This window comes from Petaurus breviceps, unplaced genomic scaffold (genome assembly GCF_028583685.1).
Source record: "Petaurus breviceps papuanus isolate PSGF00001 unplaced genomic scaffold, PetGlider_PUasm1.0 90330, whole genome shotgun sequence".
Taxonomy (NCBI): Eukaryota; Metazoa; Chordata; class Mammalia; order Diprotodontia; family Petauridae; genus Petaurus; species Petaurus breviceps.
In genome coordinates this window covers 250,592-267,904 of record NW_027187219.1, presented here as the reverse complement: position 1 = coordinate 267,904, position 17,313 = coordinate 250,592, and the positions used below count along the sequence as shown (strand labels likewise).

The following is a 17,313-nucleotide window of genomic DNA, read 5'->3' as shown; positions in this document are numbered from 1 at the left end:
AACTGCAAGGAGTTAATTCTACTGGTTTTTCTGTTTTACAGGTCAATGACCTGACTCCCAAAGACATCTATGGAGAACAGGACGTATGTGGAAGAATTCATCCTGTTGGGATTAACTGATGCCCCGGGGCTTCAGGTGCCTCTCTTTATGCTGTTCACACTCATCTATGTCATCACCCTGGTAGGGAACCTGGGGATGATAGCCTTGATCTCCTGGGACTCCCATCTCCACACGCCCATGTACTTTTTCCTTAGTAACCTCTCTCTGGTGGACTTTGGTTACTCCTCAATTATTACACCCAAGGTCATGGCTGGGTTTCTCACAGGAAATAAGATAATCTCTTACAATGGATGTGCTACACAAATGTTCTTTTTTATAGCCTTTGCATCTATTGAAAATTACCTGCTGGTAGTTATGGCCTATGATCGCCAAGAAGCTGTGTGTAGGCCCCTCCATTATGCCACAACCATGACATCAAGGGTGTGTGCTGCTCTGGCCGTTGGTTCCTATGTCTGTGGCCTTCTGGATTCTACCATCTACACGTTTTTCACCTTCAGCCTGTCCTTTTGCAGGTCCAAGGTGATCCATCACTTCTTCTGTGATATTCCCGTCCTCCTGGCTCTCTCCTGCTCTGATACCCACACCACTCAATGGGTGGTCTTTTTACTGGGAGGATTCACTGCCTTGTGTGCCATTCTAATCATCCTGAAGTCCTACCTGTTCATCTTTATAACCATCCTGAGGATCCACTCTGCAGAGGGCCAGAAGAAAGCCTTCTCTACCTGTGCCTCCCACCTGTCAGCAGTCTGCCTCTTGTATGGGACAGTCAGTTTCATTTACTTCAAACCCACCTCCACCCATTTCACAGAGACAGACAAAGTTGTGTCAGTGTTCTACACCATGGCCATTCCCATGCTGAACCCTCTGGTCTATAGCTTGAGGAACAAAGATGTCAAGAGTGCTTTCAGGAAAGCTACCTGGGGGCAAAGACTTTCTTAGACTTATACTTACACTCTCTAAATCTTTTTTTTCTTAAGATTCTGGACCCTATTTTCAGATATGTCCTAAAGTTCAGAAGTATTCTCTCCTACTTTTTCTTTTCTTTCTTTTTTTTTTCTTCTGAAGCAATTAGGGTAAATGACTTGTCCAGAGTCACAACAGATAGTATGGGTCATGTCTGAGATCAAATTTGAACTCAGGTCCTCCTGACCCCAGAACCAGTGCTCTATATACTTTGCCCCCTATTTGCCCCTTCTCCTTCTTTTGCTAGGCATAATATGGTAGAGTAAAAAGAACTGGGATTGGAGTCAGGGAATATTAGGATTGTACGCACTATGGATTTTGCAAAGGATCATTGTCAAGGTTCAAAGCCACAGTTGTTGGAGAAGGAAAATAATTATTTTCATATTTCCTGAGCAATTTCCTACCTGAGGATGAAATCAAGGGAGTTAGAGGGAAAGTACAAGTTGGATGGTAAGAGTTGCTCAACAGCCCTCCAAGTATGTTTGCCTTCTAGAAGAAGACTAGACCACAGATTAGCACTACAAATCCAGAAGGGATTGCCGATAAATGAAATCAGCAAAAGGAATTTCCCCAGGACAGCCCAAAATTCAGTTTCCATACCAGGAAGCTGAAGACCTCTTGGAGTACTTTTGTGGGATCATAGATTCACTTTTAAGTTCATTCATTCCAACCACTTCATTTTCCAGACGAGGAAATTGAAATTTAAGAAGATTGAGTGATTTGTCCAAGATCACGTAACTAGTAAGTGGAAGGCAGCCTCTGACTCCAATTCTAAGTCCAAAATTCCATCCACTGCATGATACCGCCTCTGTTTAGGGCACTTGTGTCTTCTACATGGTTGCATTTTCTTTGCAATGAATATGAAAGAAAGGTTACCCTGTGACCAAAATGTATCTAATGATTATGTGGGAAAGGAAAGCCCTTATTGTGAAATCTACATGTGAGATCTGACATAAGAATCCCCCTTTCACAAAATCCTCCCTTAATCCCATCTCCATAATTATTGCCCTTTACCTCTCCTGCCCTTTGTAGCCAAACTCTTCAAAAAGGCTGTCTATGATAGGTAGTTCCCCTTTCTTTCCTCCCACTCTCTTCTTTCAATCTAGCCTCAGACCTCATCCTTCCATAGAAACTTGCCTTTATTTTTCTTGGGTTTTTTTTGTTTCTGTTTTCTTTCACAATATGACTAATATGAAAATATTGTTGCATGACTTCACATGTGTGACCTATATCAAATTGCTTGCCTTCTCAAGGAGGGGGATAGAGGGAAGACTGGAAAGAATTTGTAACTCAAAATATTTTTAAGTGAATATAAAAATTGTTTTCACTTGTAATTGGGAAAAATAAAATGTTAATAGAAAAAATGAACTGGGTCTTTTAGAGTTCTACAAGCTGGGTATGAATAAACAGTGTGAGATGGCATCTACTGAATGTTAATGACTAGGATTTATTGAGGGAAACCTAATGTTCAAAATCGGAGAGGTAATAAAACTAAAGTATTAGCAAAGAAATTTTGAGAATTCTATTAAGATCTCATCTCTTGAATTTGTTGCCTCAGTGAAACCCATGACCATTTGAGAAAAATAAAGGGCGAAAACTGGATTGATAAAATCATTATGAGTAGGATGGACAGTGTAGATGGAGGAGTCCAGGCCATCACTGAAGAGGAAAATTCAAATTTGTAGGATTGAATTTGGGAAATTATACAATCCTTTCAGTGATTCAAGTTGCTCCATAACACACACTTACACACAGAATCATTTTTGGAAGTACTTTATTCTTTTGTCAATGCTATGTGTTTCTGAACCAATAACATTGTAATCTCTAATGAATAAAAATTGAAGGAGACACAAAGAAAAATGGAGAGATGAAAGACAAAAATCCAATCTCTAATATCCTCTTCTCTTCATTTTCACATAGGCCACCACCCTTGCTTGGGCCACCATTACCTCTCATCTGGACTATTTAAATAGCCTAATTGAACTCTGTCTCAAGTCTACCTTCAATCTATCCTCTCCGAATAATTGCCAAATATTTCACAGGAAAATGTTGCATCATATCACTTCTGTCTTCAAAAATCTCTAGTGCCATAAATAAGCTACCAAATGATTACATGCTAGAGCTAGAAAACAAAAAGTAATATTGGGATTCTTCTGGAGAAACACAAAGTCAAGAATCTCAGAGGAAATAATGTAGAAAAAGTGAGGGAAGAAGATGCTTAGCAACACCAAATCTCAAACTTTAATAAAAAGTAAAAATCATCCATGTAACTGGATTTTCATTTGGAAATATACAGAGTTTAACAAATGGAACTGATTTGATGAACAAAATAGTAAAACAAATGAACGTATTAGTTAGCATAGTGTCAGATAAATCCAGAGATCTTGATATCAGGATACTCTCTCTTTGATTAAAAATTTCCGGGAAAACCCAAAAGCAGCCCATCAGAAATGTTGTATAGACCAATAACTTGCAAAACATTCCAAGATTACTTCCATTTGATACCTGACAGACAAAAGAGAGGTCATTATGTAAATTAGAGGAGCAAGGAAAAACTACTTTCAGCTCTATGGAAACCATAAAAGTTCACGATGAAGGAAGGGATAAAGGGGATTATAGAAGATCAAATGGACAATTTTAATTCTGTTGAAGAGGATTTTATTTTGCACAAACTATAAAAAGGGAAATAATCAACATGAAAATATCTTTGCAAGTCTTTCTGATAAAGGTCTCATTTCCCATAGGTGTATACACAAATTTTATATCTATATCTATCTATAGATATATATGGTTCTTGTCTTTTGCAAACTAAATATAGGTCTATTTTAATACACATGTAAGTGTGTGTATACATACATACACAAAGATATGAGATATCTTTTGTTCTTATAAATCTAAATGGGTTAATCCTTTTTTTTTTTTTGCTTTTTGGAGGGCAATTGGGGTTAAGTGACTTGCCCAAGGTCACATGGCTAGTTGTTTGTGTGTGTGTGTGTGTGTGTGTGTGTGTGTGTTAAGTGTCTGAGGCCGAATTTGAACTCAGGTCCTCCTGACTCCAAGGCTGGTGCTCTATTCACTATGCCACCTAGCCACCCCAATGGGTTAGTTCTATAACTGATTCATATTTATAACGCCAAGACCTCTATCCCAACAGAAAAATGGTGAAAGGATTAATTTCAAAGAATTAAATCCAAGCTAGCAATACCCACAGGAAAAATGCTCCCAATAATTAAGCAAATGATGTAATGATATAAATTGTGATGCAAATTATCACCAATGATTACACAAATGATGTAAATCAAAGCAATACTGAAGTTCTACCTCACACCAGTTAGATGGGCAAAGATGATAACAAGAACATCCCCAAAAATTGGAGGGGCTGCAGGAAAATAGGCGACAGCCTGGGAAAATCAGTTTGGCTTCAGCCCCTTTTTTCAGCCACTTGCTAGAGTGGTACTTTCGGGTTAAATTTCCCACTTCCTTCCTCCTCATTTCTACTTTTGTGCTCATCATTTTTCTTTCCTTATTAAGTAATTTAGAAAATGCCTTTACTTTACTGGTCCTATAGTTAACAAGGAAGTATCCCAATAGTATCATAACAGCTCCTTGTCTGAAACAACGTGCATATTTAAGTCCCTTAAGAGGCTCAGAGCTTTCAACTGGAGCATGGTTTGCACCTCTAACTTCCTTCCCTTCAGTCCCACCATGTGTTTTCCACTTTGGGAACAGAGGCCCACACTGAGACTCTCTGCCAGCATCCCTTCTCTGACACCCCTTATGAGAAGCAGGAATGTTTTTTTTAAAGATAACCTGAAGGTGGGGATCAGTGTATTTAAACTTCCTTAAAAAGGAATCTGGTGGCAGCTGTTGGAGATATGATGCACATTAAAGAATATGATTTTTTTGGAGAATGAAAGAGGGAGGAGGAAAGGAAGTGCCAGGGGATCAGAATCTTCTCCAGTTGCCAGACTTCTAGGACACAAGTTTAAAAGGTTTTCTGTGGCAGGGAGAGCTTGTTCCTGACCCCCCAAATCCATGGATCTCAAGTAATGAGGGACTTGGGAACAAGAAATTAACCTCAAGGGCCCCAAGAATTCTAACATCTTGTCTGTCAAGCAAATGATAAAACTCTGCGTCAAGAGAGTGAGGGCTTAGAAAGGGAAGACTCATGCTCCAAAACAGCACAAATGGCCTGAAACTGCTCACTAACCACCACCAACTATTTGGAAAATGAATGACTCTCAACAGAAGTGCAAATGTATAGAGAAAGTGAACTTGCTAGCATTTGAGACGGCACCTGCTAAGTCCTGGGGAATCCCTAGGAGTAAGAAGAGTCTGCACCATAGATAGACACACCAGAATGATTCTCCTTATGGAAGATGATTGGATTGCTTTAGGGGGCTTATGGATTCACTAAGTGGGTAACTAATTAGTACAATGATTACTTGGTGGGCAGAGTAGAGACAACAAGCTGTTGCATTAGAATGTATTATGTGACCATCAAACAAATGTATCCCATTTAAGGAAGATTTCCCACTGCCTCCCAACAGGCAGTAGACAACCGCCACTGAAGCAATTTCCATCCTGAAACAAGAGGCAGTCACACAGTGACTTTAGGATAAGCCTGATGATGTAGGAACATACACCGGGAAGATGGTGGATGCATTAAAAACTGCAGGTCCCCCCATACGAATGACCTCCCGTGTGTGCCACATTATAACCACTGTCCATCTGGGAATCTATCCAGCAAACTTCTTTCACCGATTTACTAGGGGAGGGAAGCAGTGATGTTGTGTTAATAAACAAAAGAAGCTACAAGAGGTTGAGGTGAGGGGTGGGGCTCATTTTAGAGATAACTCTGTTGGTGAGAAGTCAGGAAAAAGGGATCTGAGGGAGGGACTTCAATACGGAAAGGTGTGACTTTTACAGAGTGGCAGCCCCTAGATTACTGAGTATCCTGGGGAGATATACAGTAGATTCCCAATACCTTCCCATAGCCAAAACAGAGATGTGGAGGAAGGGAAATAGAGAAAATTGGCAGTATCCAAATTGGAGGAACCAGAGGAAGATGATCTCACTGATTAGGCAGGAAAAGTAGTTTAATCCAGATCAGGAAGAGGAGGACTTACAATGGTGGGGAGGGAGGTCATGTTTAGAATGTACCACAAGGGAACTTCAGGTACCTATGAGGAAGAGGAAGACTTGGAAGAGGGGCTAGGTGGGTGGGTTTGTGCTCCAATAAATCAAAGCTCCCTTCCTTGACACTGTTTTCTCCACCTTTCTCCAAGGTAGGAAAACAATACACAACTTAGGATCAGACCTCACACTAATTAAATCAGGTAAATAACAATGGGGTGCGGCACGGTCTCTAGGAAAACTGTCTATCCCAGGGCCACATGTCTCAGTAAGTAAAATGAGTCTTCCTGACTTCGGACCTTGTGTGCTATCCACTATACCATATAGCTACCTGCTCTGAGCTACCTAGCTGCCCTCACTATGCCACCTAATTTCCCTGACACAACCTAGCTTGGATCATCTCTCAGTTCAATAGCCCAGTACTTCCAGTGGAGAAGGCTGGTACTTTGCAGCTAGTTATAGACTATTGAAGGCTAAATCCGTTGTAGACAATTTCCTCTCTGTCAGAGTGACTGTGATTGAAACTCTAGTAGCCACACAATGAATTGTGTACTGTTGTGGGGCTGGTTAGTTCCTTTTTTTTTCTATTACGCTCACAGAAGATGACCAAGTTCAGTTTGCTTTCATGGGGAGTGAATAGAGTACACCTTGGACAGGTAGGTGATGCAGGAGATAGAGTGTTGGGTCTGGAATCAGGAAGACATTTTTTCTGAATTCAAATCTGGTTTCAGACACTTACTAACTGTGTGACCCTGAGAAAATCAGTGAACCCTGTTTGCCTCAGTTTCTTCATCTGTCAAATGAGCTGGAGAAGGAAATGGCAAACCACTCAGTTTCTTCACCAAGAAAACCTGAAATGAGCACATGAAGAGTATAACACAACCAAAAAATGACTAAACAAAGAGTACAACTTTATTATAATGTCCAAAGGATCTATCAATGCCCTACCATCTGGCACCATTAAGTAGAATGAGAGTGGTGAAGCTCCAACCATCCTGACAGTCTAGTCCTCCACTTCATTGGTCGTATTATTGTAGTGGACAATGAAGCAAAAGTGGTCACTACTCTGACTTCCCCAAGGACCCAACTGGAACAAGATAGGTGGGCAATTAGCCAATATATGATACAATGAATGTTGTAACAGATCAAGTTCCTGGGGGTCCAACGTTCAAGGGCTCAGAGGGGCATTTCTTACATTAGGAATAAACTCCTGGCCCAACAACCTAAAAAGTGGCCAGTTCTTGATTGGGTTATTTGTCTAGAGGTGAAGGTCTCACATTTAGGAATTATAATGAGCTCACTCTATATGGTTCAACATGCTGCACAGAGTGTGTGGGAACCACAACAAGCTATACTGGAAGCTGCCCAATAGATGGTCCGGCAGTTTCTTCCATATAGATCCCTGTTCCCACCAATGCCATAGAACTCCAGATAACAACTTCTCCAAAAGCCCTAGCCTGTGGTAAAAAAAAAAAAAACGTAGCTGGGGCCTGAAGAACTCTCAGGTTCTGGGTCCACATGATTGCAGAGGCAATGGTTAATGACATTTCTTTGGAGGAACATTTACTAGCCTGCTACTGGGTCTTGAGTGAGACTGACTGGGAACATTCCCATAGTACTGAGACCCAAGTTCCCTATGCTCCAATAGGTTCTGACCCAGAATAAGTCTTGTAAAGGTAGGTGGAGAGCTATAGGCATCAACTACAAAATGGACCCAGAGGGATGAGCAAACTTTATAAATTGGTGACCAACCAAGCCACCCAGAAAATACACTTAAAGCTAATCTATCGCCTGTGCCCTAGTGATTTGGTGCCCTCATGTGCCCACTTCTCAGAGCTCTAGTTGATGATTGAAACACCACATTAAAAATGGCCCAGTCCAGTTGAGTAGAGCAGTTATCAAGTAACACAGTGACATTGTGAACACGTCAAAGTGATGTTCACACGACTCATATCAACAGTCAGTCCAATGGGCAGAGCTATCTTCAATGTTCCTCACTCTCAAACTGGGCACTCAAAAGAAGATATTTATTTATGTTGACTCTTGAGCTTTGGGCATTGGTGCAGCCATTATGTCTTGTCTAAATAACAAAAATCTAATTGGAAAATCAAGTCCAACTCATTATGCAGTGGGGAAATAGAGAGGCATCCCTGTGGGCCTGTATAACAGCCAAATTGAAAAGCTGACAAGAATGTGTTACTTATGTATCTGCCTACTGAAAGGAGACCTTCCCTAAGGAATCCAAATGGAGTGACATGGTTGTTCAAGCCAGTATCTGACAAATTGCCTCAGTAGTACAAGGGATCCATGCCCAAACTAGCCATGGAAATGAATATATTATACAGGACAGGATCTACCAGTGAAGTTTTCACCTCATATAAAAGGAAGTCAAGAAAGTAAAGGCTAAGGGACAGAGTAGAAGCAGGACCTCCCCACTGGTCAGGCTCCCACCTTCCCCAATCCATGTAAAAGGGGACTCTAAACAAACTTTGGAACTGAAGAACCCATAAAATGGCACAGAGAAGCTAACCTCACACTGAGGACAGCCCGGCAGGCTGGCAGGAATCGGCCAGCACAGTGCTCCAGGAGCGAGCCCAGTCCATGCTGAGGCTTTAGCCCCAGGGTGGGCCTGAACAACCGCAGCAGGAGGGACTCCAGATCAGCAGCAGCTGTGGCCGTTTCCAGATTTATGAACACATAGATGAGACAGACAAAGTGAGAGGTCAGTGCAGTCTGGATTTTGGGACCCAGTAAGTGGGAGTGTGTGGCTTTTGCCCCCGGGGCAAGAAGCCACTGGGATGCCTGGCACAGCCAGCCAGTGCCATGTGGCAGCTTCAGCTCCTGGTCTGCAGAGTGTAGGGGGACCATGCACCAGTCTGAGGGGTAATTGCTCTTGCTTTAACCTGCTTGGATCAGGATTGCAGTCTAAGGTGGAGGTCCTGGGGTGTGTGTCCAGCTTGCCAGAGCATGTGGAGACCTCAGAGAGGGCACCCATCAAATACCTCTGGCAGCTGAGAAAACCCCAGCATTTGGGACAAAAGCTCCCCTGTCTGGTGGCAGAGTCCTACTGTGGCAAAAAGCCCAGGGGTCAAGTGACTGACCAGGCAAAGGAAACAAAGCAGACAGAAGATTCCAACATTAGACTCCTATTTTGGGGACAAAAAGGAGCAAAGCATGGAACAGGAGGAAGACAGTGAAGTCAGAACTCCTCCACCAAAAGCTTCAAAGGAAAATACAACCTAGTTACAGGCCATAGAAGACCTTAAGAAGCAGATAAGAGAAATGGAGGACAAATTGGGAAGAGAAATGAGAATGATGCAAGCAAATTACAAAATGAGAGTCAACAGCCTGACTGAGGAAAATCACACCTTAAAAAAATAGACTAATTTAAATGGCAAAAGAGGCTCAAAAAAACAATGAGGAGAAGAATGCCTTAAAAAGCCAAATTTTCCAGATGGAAAAAGAATCTCAAAAGCTCACTGAGGAGAATCATTGCTTCAGAATTAGATTGGAGCAAATGGAAGCTAATGACTTAATGAGAAATCAAGATGCTGTTAAAGCATATCCAAACAAATGAAAGAATAGAAGGCAATGTGAAATATCTCATGGGAAAGAACACTGACCTGGAAAATAGATCCAGGAGAGATAATTTAAAAATTATTGGACTACCTGAAAGCCATGATAAAAGAAAGAACCTAGAAATCATCCTCCAAGAAATTCTCAAGCAAAACTGCCCTGATATTTTAGAACCAGAGGGCAAAATAGAGGTTGAAAGAATCCACTGGTCACCTCCTGAAAAAGATCCCAAAAAGAAAACTCCTAGGAATATTATAGCCAGGTTCTGAAATTCCCAGATCAAGGAGAGAATATTACAAGCAGCCAGGAAGAAACAATTTGAATATTGTGGAAACACAATCAAGATAACCCAGGATCTGGCAGCTTCTACACTGAGGGATCGAAAAAATTTGACATTCAGATACAAGAAGCAAGAGAAGCATGAGAAGGTAAACAGGGAAAAGAAATCATAAGGAACTTATTAAAGTTGGACTATTAACATTCCTACATGGAAAAACAATCATTGTAACTGATGAAACTTTTCTCAGTATGATAATAGTGGAAGGGAATATATATATATATATATGTCTATATATGAGGGTTTATGGGCATATGAATACATATGTGAATGTGTGTATATATGTTTACAGGTATACATAGATAGAGGGCACAGGGCCAATTTAACAGGAAGGGATGATACTTAAAAGGTGAAATCAAGAGGTGAAAGAGGAATATAATGAGAGGAGATGGGGAGAGACAGAATGGGGTAAACTCTCTCATATAGAAGAGGCAATGAAAAATGGTTACAATGGAGGGGAAGAATGGGAATGCAAAAGGGAATGGGTCGGGGTGGCCAGATAGCACAGTGAGTAAGAGCACCGGCTCCAGTGTTGAGAAGACCTGGAGATTAAATCCCGGGCTCAGACACTTAGCACCCACCCAGAAACACCTGGCCGTGTAACCTTGAGCAAGTTACTTAACCCCAATTGCTTTAAAAAAAAAAAAAGGGAATGGGTCAACCTTATTCTCATTGAATTTGGCTTGGGGAGGGAATGACATACACACTAAATAGGGTATCTCACCTACAAGATGGAAGGAAGGGATAGGGATGAGATAGGATATCTCACCTACAAGATAGGAGGGAAGGGGATGAGAGGGGGGGACGATGGAATGGAGAGCAGGCTGGGGGGAGGGAAGCTGAAAGCACCCACTTTTGAAAAAGGACTGTATCAAAGTAGAGAATAGAACAAGTGGGAGGTGGGATAGGAGGGAGGGAAATATAGTCAGTCTTTTATGATATATCTACTATGTTATTGTTTTGCATTAGCCACACATGTACAACCTAGACTGAACTGCTTATCTTCCTGGTAAGGGTGGGTGACAAGGGAGGAAGGGAATGAATCTGGAATTCAAAGTGTTAAAATCAAATGTTTAAATATATATATATATATATATAAAGAAAGTAAAGGCTAGTTACGCATACTGTCAACTCCATCACCATGTGCAAAGGAGACCCAAGGGAAGGCCTTCAGTGTATACATCTGGCCAGATAGTGATGCATTATAAGCTCCTTGAGGGCAGAGACTCTCATTTGCCTCTTTTTGTATCCCCAATCTTGGCACACTGCCTGGCACATAGTAGGAGCTTAATAAATGTTTATGGAATTGAATTGAATAAATAGAACAGAGGTCTTCCTCGATGATACTGGGGCCTATGCTCTGTTTTGACATAAGCAGACACCTATTCAGGGTATAGTGTGGTCAAACTTCTGCTGATCCTGATGTAAAGGCTACCACATCAGCCCTTGGAAGGGGAAATTTTTTTTTAAATCTTCCTTCCTGTTGGCTATCTTGCCTATATTTCTAATGCCAATTCAATTCTATTTACCTCAATATTGACTCAACAATGTACCCCAAATCCAGACATAAGATTGATTTTCCTTATTCTCTTACCACTCCATGGTATGTATTGTGAAGCAATGGAACAAATATTTGAAATCAATACTATACCACAAAGACAATTGTCAGTTCCTTTCTGGCTAGACAGAGTGTCTGGCTTAGGCTGTCTACTCTGAACATCTGGATTCCCTATAAGATGAGCAGCTAGGTGGTGCAGTAGATGAAATATTGGACCTTGCATCAGAAAAACTCATCCTCCTGAGTTTAAATCTGGCTTCAGACACTTCCAACTGTATGACCCTGGGCAGATCACTTAACCCTGTTTGACTCCATGGCCTCATCTGTAAAATGATGTGATGGAGGCAAACCACTCTAAAATCTTTGCCAAGAAAACACCAAACTGGGTCACAGAGAATCAGACACAACTGAAATGACTCAACAACAACAAAAAATAATTTTTTCCTTGTCTAGTATTACATTGGGTTTATACAATGCCCCTTACAGGTGTATGGAGAAGTGTTTATTATCTCTATTTTACAGATGAGTAAACTTAGGTTTGGAGAAGCTGACTGGTTTGCCAAAGTTGGACTATTAATAAGTGGTTGAAACTGAACTAGAAAGTCAGTATTCTGATTCCTAAGGCCAAGGCATTCTCCACTCCATTTAACTAACAGTGAACTAAAAATCACAAGGGTGAAAATGGAAAATGAGAAAATGATCTCCCCAGGCAATCAGATTTGGTCCCTATGGTCAAAGCAGTTTGATGACTTTAATCGATAATGACTATATTTGTGAGTTTAATGACTGCCATGTTCGGCGCTGCCCAATATCTCCAAGGGACTATACATTGAAGTTTGCCAATGTTGAACTGTTAATAAGTGCTTGAATCTGAACCAGAAAGTCAGTATTCTGATTCCTTAGGCCAAGGCATTCTCCACTCCAGGTAGGATATAGGGACCTTTGGCCACTTAGTCTGATGGACTAGAAAACAGTTTCTCCAATGGGAGAATGTTTACTTCCTGGCATTAAGATTTCAGTCCTAACACCCACCTCTCAAGGTACTTGAACAACTTTTTCTTTTGGAACTTGATCGATATTTTTCTTGACATCAGGTAGGTTCTGAGAAACCGAATCCTAGAATCCAGTACTTATGAGGGTGATGATGGAAGGGACAGCTTGATCTAATAAGTAGAGTAAAAGACTTAGAGACAGGAAGTTGTTGTTTTTGTTCAATCATTTCAGTCCTGTCTGACTCTATTTGACTATAACTGGGGGTTTTCTTGGCGAAGATCCTGGATGGTTTGGCATTTCCTCCACCAGGTCATTCTACAGATGAGAAACTGAGGCAAACAGAGTTAATTGAGTTGCCCACAGTCATATACTTATCATCTAAGGCCAGATTTGAACTCTCCTGACGCCAGGCCTGGCACTCTATACACTGGATCACCTAGCTGCCCAAGAGACAGGAAGATCTGGGTCCAAATTTGACCACTGACACTATTTGTGTGAACATGGGCAAATCCCTTATATTCTCAGTTTTCACATTAATAAAATGGAGACTAATAATCCCTATAGTACCTTCCTCACCAGGGTGCTAGGAAGTAGAAATGAGATAAAATATGCAAAGTATTTTAAAGGGTTCATAAATGCTAATTATCTATTATTTTCAGTAATAGCCTTAAGAATAGCTCTCAGGGCCACTAGCCTAGATTCAACCTTCTATGTGCCATCTACCCATCCCTGACTTATCCTTGAATTTGACTATTCAACCAGACCTGAATTCACCTAACTATGGTCTCATTTTTCATGTTTAGGCTTTCAAATGCTTTATTAAAATATAAATAAATGAAATCTATAGCATTACCCAAATTGGTCAGTCAGGCAGATATTTTTGTGTATATGTCCTTCAACACAATACCTACTCTGTTGATAAGACCCAGGTGACATGGATGATTGTGGCACTTACAGAACAGACTTCATAGTAGACTCAAAGAATGATAAAAGAAGTAATTATGCAAAGCATAACTCACAGATTGGTGGCTTGTTATAAATTACAAAACACTTTTTTGATTGAGTAGCCTAGGGAAATATTATCAGCTGTTTGCCAAGGAAACCAAGATTCTGACAGGTAATATCATTTCTTTTAGGTTGCATAGCTAATTGGATATATCCAATATATGTAATCCACCAATATCCAAGCAGTAATCCTCATTGACTGGAGATATACATGGAGGTGAGATGCATCTGAAAGCAAGAATCACCCCCTCCCCACTTATTCATTCACCTGGTTTCTGTGATTTATCCATGAGTGGAAGAGAAGGTCACTAACTCTATTGTAATCCCTAGTGGATTAACTGATGGATTCATATAGGGAGACCTGGGAGCAAATTCTGTCTCTGACATTTACTGGTTATGTTGCCATGGGCAAGTCCCTAATATTACCTGAGTCTCTGTTTCCACATCAATAAATGAGACTAATAACATCTATGAAAATTGCTTTTGTAAAATGTTAAAAATATGATGCCAATTATTATCTCCTCTGCTGTAGTTTTTAAGGTGATTGTCCTGTCATTAACTAAAAGAACGCTTTAAAGGATAAGAGAATTGCTAACAATACTAACCCCGATGCAGAAGGAACTTAATTATTATTTTTTAAAAGCCTTGATTAAAGAAAGGCAGTTCCAAGCCTCATGTGAAACGCAGAGGCAGGGTTGGGGGTTGGGACGAAAAATACAAAATGGAGATAGGACATGGTTCCTGTCCACCGGAATAAGTTATTTTCAGGCAGCTTTTCATACATTTGCTCTGTTTAGTATCATAACAAACCGCTGAAGTGGGTGTCATAAAGATTATTATACCCATTTTACAAATGACCATACTGAGCCTGAAGGAATTAAAATAGTATATTCGGGGACATAGAGCTAATAAGTATCTGAATCAAGCTTGCCTGGCTCCCAGACTAGCCATTTATGCACCACTCCCTGTTCTCTCAAGGACTTTACGATCTAGTAATTACTTTGTCCTCTTTTCCCTGTGACCATATATTCTTCAGGACATTTTCTAATCCATTATCACACATACAGCCTGTGTAGCTAATTGTTGGTACCATTTCTAAGCACTTTAGAGATTGCAAAGGTATTTTACACACACACACACACACACACACACACACACACACACACAAACCTGTGACCTAGGGCACATAAATTTCTATCTTACAGATGGGACAGAGACAAAGAAGATTCAATTTAGTCAGTCAATTAACAAGTATTAATAACAAACAATTAACATACTGTATGCCAAGTACTACGCTAAGTTCTAGAGATACAAACCATTCTGGGCCCTATAGATGCTCACAGTCTAAGAGGCAGAAAATATGCAGGATTCAAATACTATTAGACACTTACTTTTTGGGTGACCCTGGGAAAGTTGCCTAAACTTCTCTCAGCTCCACTTTGCTCATCTGTAAAACAGGAAGAAAGTATCGCATACTTTACAGAGTTGCCATGAGGATCATATGAGATAACATGGGTAAAACTATTTGCGATCCATAAAGCACTATACAATGATGTAATTCTTATTGCTATTTTTTTAATTTTAGACTCAAAGCCAGAACATAAATACAGAACAGAGAAAAGAAACAAAAACACAATAAACTTAAATATTGAAGCTTAAATACAAAGAAAAAAAAAGCATGTAACATGCATAGCAGAACACAAGAGAGGATTCAAAATAGGTAACAATAAATTTCCATTTCAAGAAAGCTGATATGAGGGCGGCTAGGTGGTGCAGTGAATAGAGCACTGGCCCTGGAGCCAGGAGGACCTGAGTTCAAATCCAACCTCAGAAACTTAACACAAAAACTAGCCGTGTGACCTTGGGCAAGTCACTTGACCCCAACTGCCCATCAAAAAGAAAAATAAAAGTCTATATGATAAATAATACACGCTGTGTTGAGAACTGTCCATTTTTCTCTGCTTCCTTGTAAGTTTTATTTTGTTCTCTGCTGTGCACTTTTTTACTTTGTTCTTTTTTTTTTCCTTCCCTGCCCCACTCCAGAAGGTTAAAATTAAGTTCGGAGAAGTTTCTCTCTCTCTCTCTCTCTCTCTGTATATATATATATATATATGTATATATATATACATACACATATACATATACATATATACATTCATATTAGATATACACTTTTTTTGGAGGGGGGAGGATAGGGCATTTGGGGTTAAGTGACTTGCCCAAGGTCACATGGCTAGTTTATGTGTTAAGTTTATGTGTCTGAGGTCGAATTTGAACTCAGGTCCTCCTGTCTCCAGGGCTGGTGCTCTGTTCACTGCCCCACCTAGCTGCCCTGATACATACTTTCTCTGACCAATTCTACTCCTGATCTTTGTTAGTAAGTATCTCTTGTTTCCTATCCCTCCTGTCCCCTCTACTTTACTTCTACCAACTACTTTGACCTCCTATTCCTTGCCAACCCTGCTTCCAAGGATCCTTCCCCTGTCCTCCCATTACCATAAATCTAAAGACCCTTCTATATCCCCCCTTTACCTATTCCTTTGCCTTCCCTTGTCCTCTCCTCCTTCCCTGTGCCTCTACCATTTTATTTCTTCTGAATTTAAGACTTTCATACTCTTCTAAATATATATGTATTTTTCCCTCTTAAACACATTCCTAATCAAAGTACATTACCAGAACTATCACCCTCCTCCGCCATCTATTTCCTCTGTATCAATTCTTCCTCTTGCACCTCATTTGTATAACATAATTACTCTTTTTAGCTGTTCCTAAATGGTTTTACTTTTCAAATTCATGTCATACTCAGGGTTATCCCATTCTTTCTTATGAGCTACCTAATTATTAATACGAATCTTAAACATACATTTTACATATAAAAAAGTGAACAGTTTTTCCTTATGAATCCCTTATAATCAGTCTTTGGTCTGTACCTTATATTTCTCTTGGCTCTTGTATGTCAAATCTATTGAGTTCAGGTTTGTTTGATGGGTTTTTTTTAACAAAGTCTTGAAACTCTGACAGTTGATCAAATGTCCATTTTTTTCATTCAGGATGATGTTAACTTTGCAGGGTATGATATTTTTTTAGCCAGAGCCCCAACTCTTTTGCTCTTTAATCTATAGTGTTCCAAGATCTATGGTCCTTTAATGTCTCTGCTGCTAGGTCTTATGGGGTTCTAATTGTGGCGCTATCATATCTAAATTGTTTTAATCTTGATGCTTTTAATATTTGATCCTTGAGCTTGGGGCTTTTGAATTTGACTATGATATTCCTCATAGGACCTCTTTTAAGTGGCAATCAATGTTTTTTTTTCTGTTTCTGCTTGTCCTTGTTCTAATACTTCAGGACAATTTTATTTACTTATTTCTTGTATTATATCAAGGTTCTTTTGTTGATCATAACTTTCAGTCAGTTCAATTATTTTTATGTTTTCCCTTCTTGATCTGCTCTCCAAATCTGTTGTTTTTCTTATAAGATGCTTCACTTTCTCTTCTATTTTTTTCAGTATTCATATTTTATTTATTTCTTGATCTCTTATAATTTTGCTGGCTTCACCTTGCCCAATTCTAATTTTCAAGGCATGATTTTCATCCTTAAGAGTCTGGATCTCCTTTTCTAATTGGTTGACTTTCCTTTCACAGACTTCTTATTTTTCTTGAATTATTCTTTTTTTTAGCATCTCTGC

General features: G+C 40.0%; 1 protein-coding gene across 1 annotated transcript; it reads left to right on the top strand.

The window, feature by feature from the left end:
- Positions 1 to 69: 69 nt before the first annotated feature.
- LOC138177019 (olfactory receptor 5B12-like) lies at positions 70 to 999 on the top strand. Its single transcript, XM_069108001.1, has one exon. The coding sequence runs from the start codon at positions 70 to 72 to the stop codon at positions 997 to 999; it is 930 nt and encodes a 309-aa protein (XP_068964102.1).
- Positions 1,000 to 17,313: the final 16,314 nt, after the last annotated feature.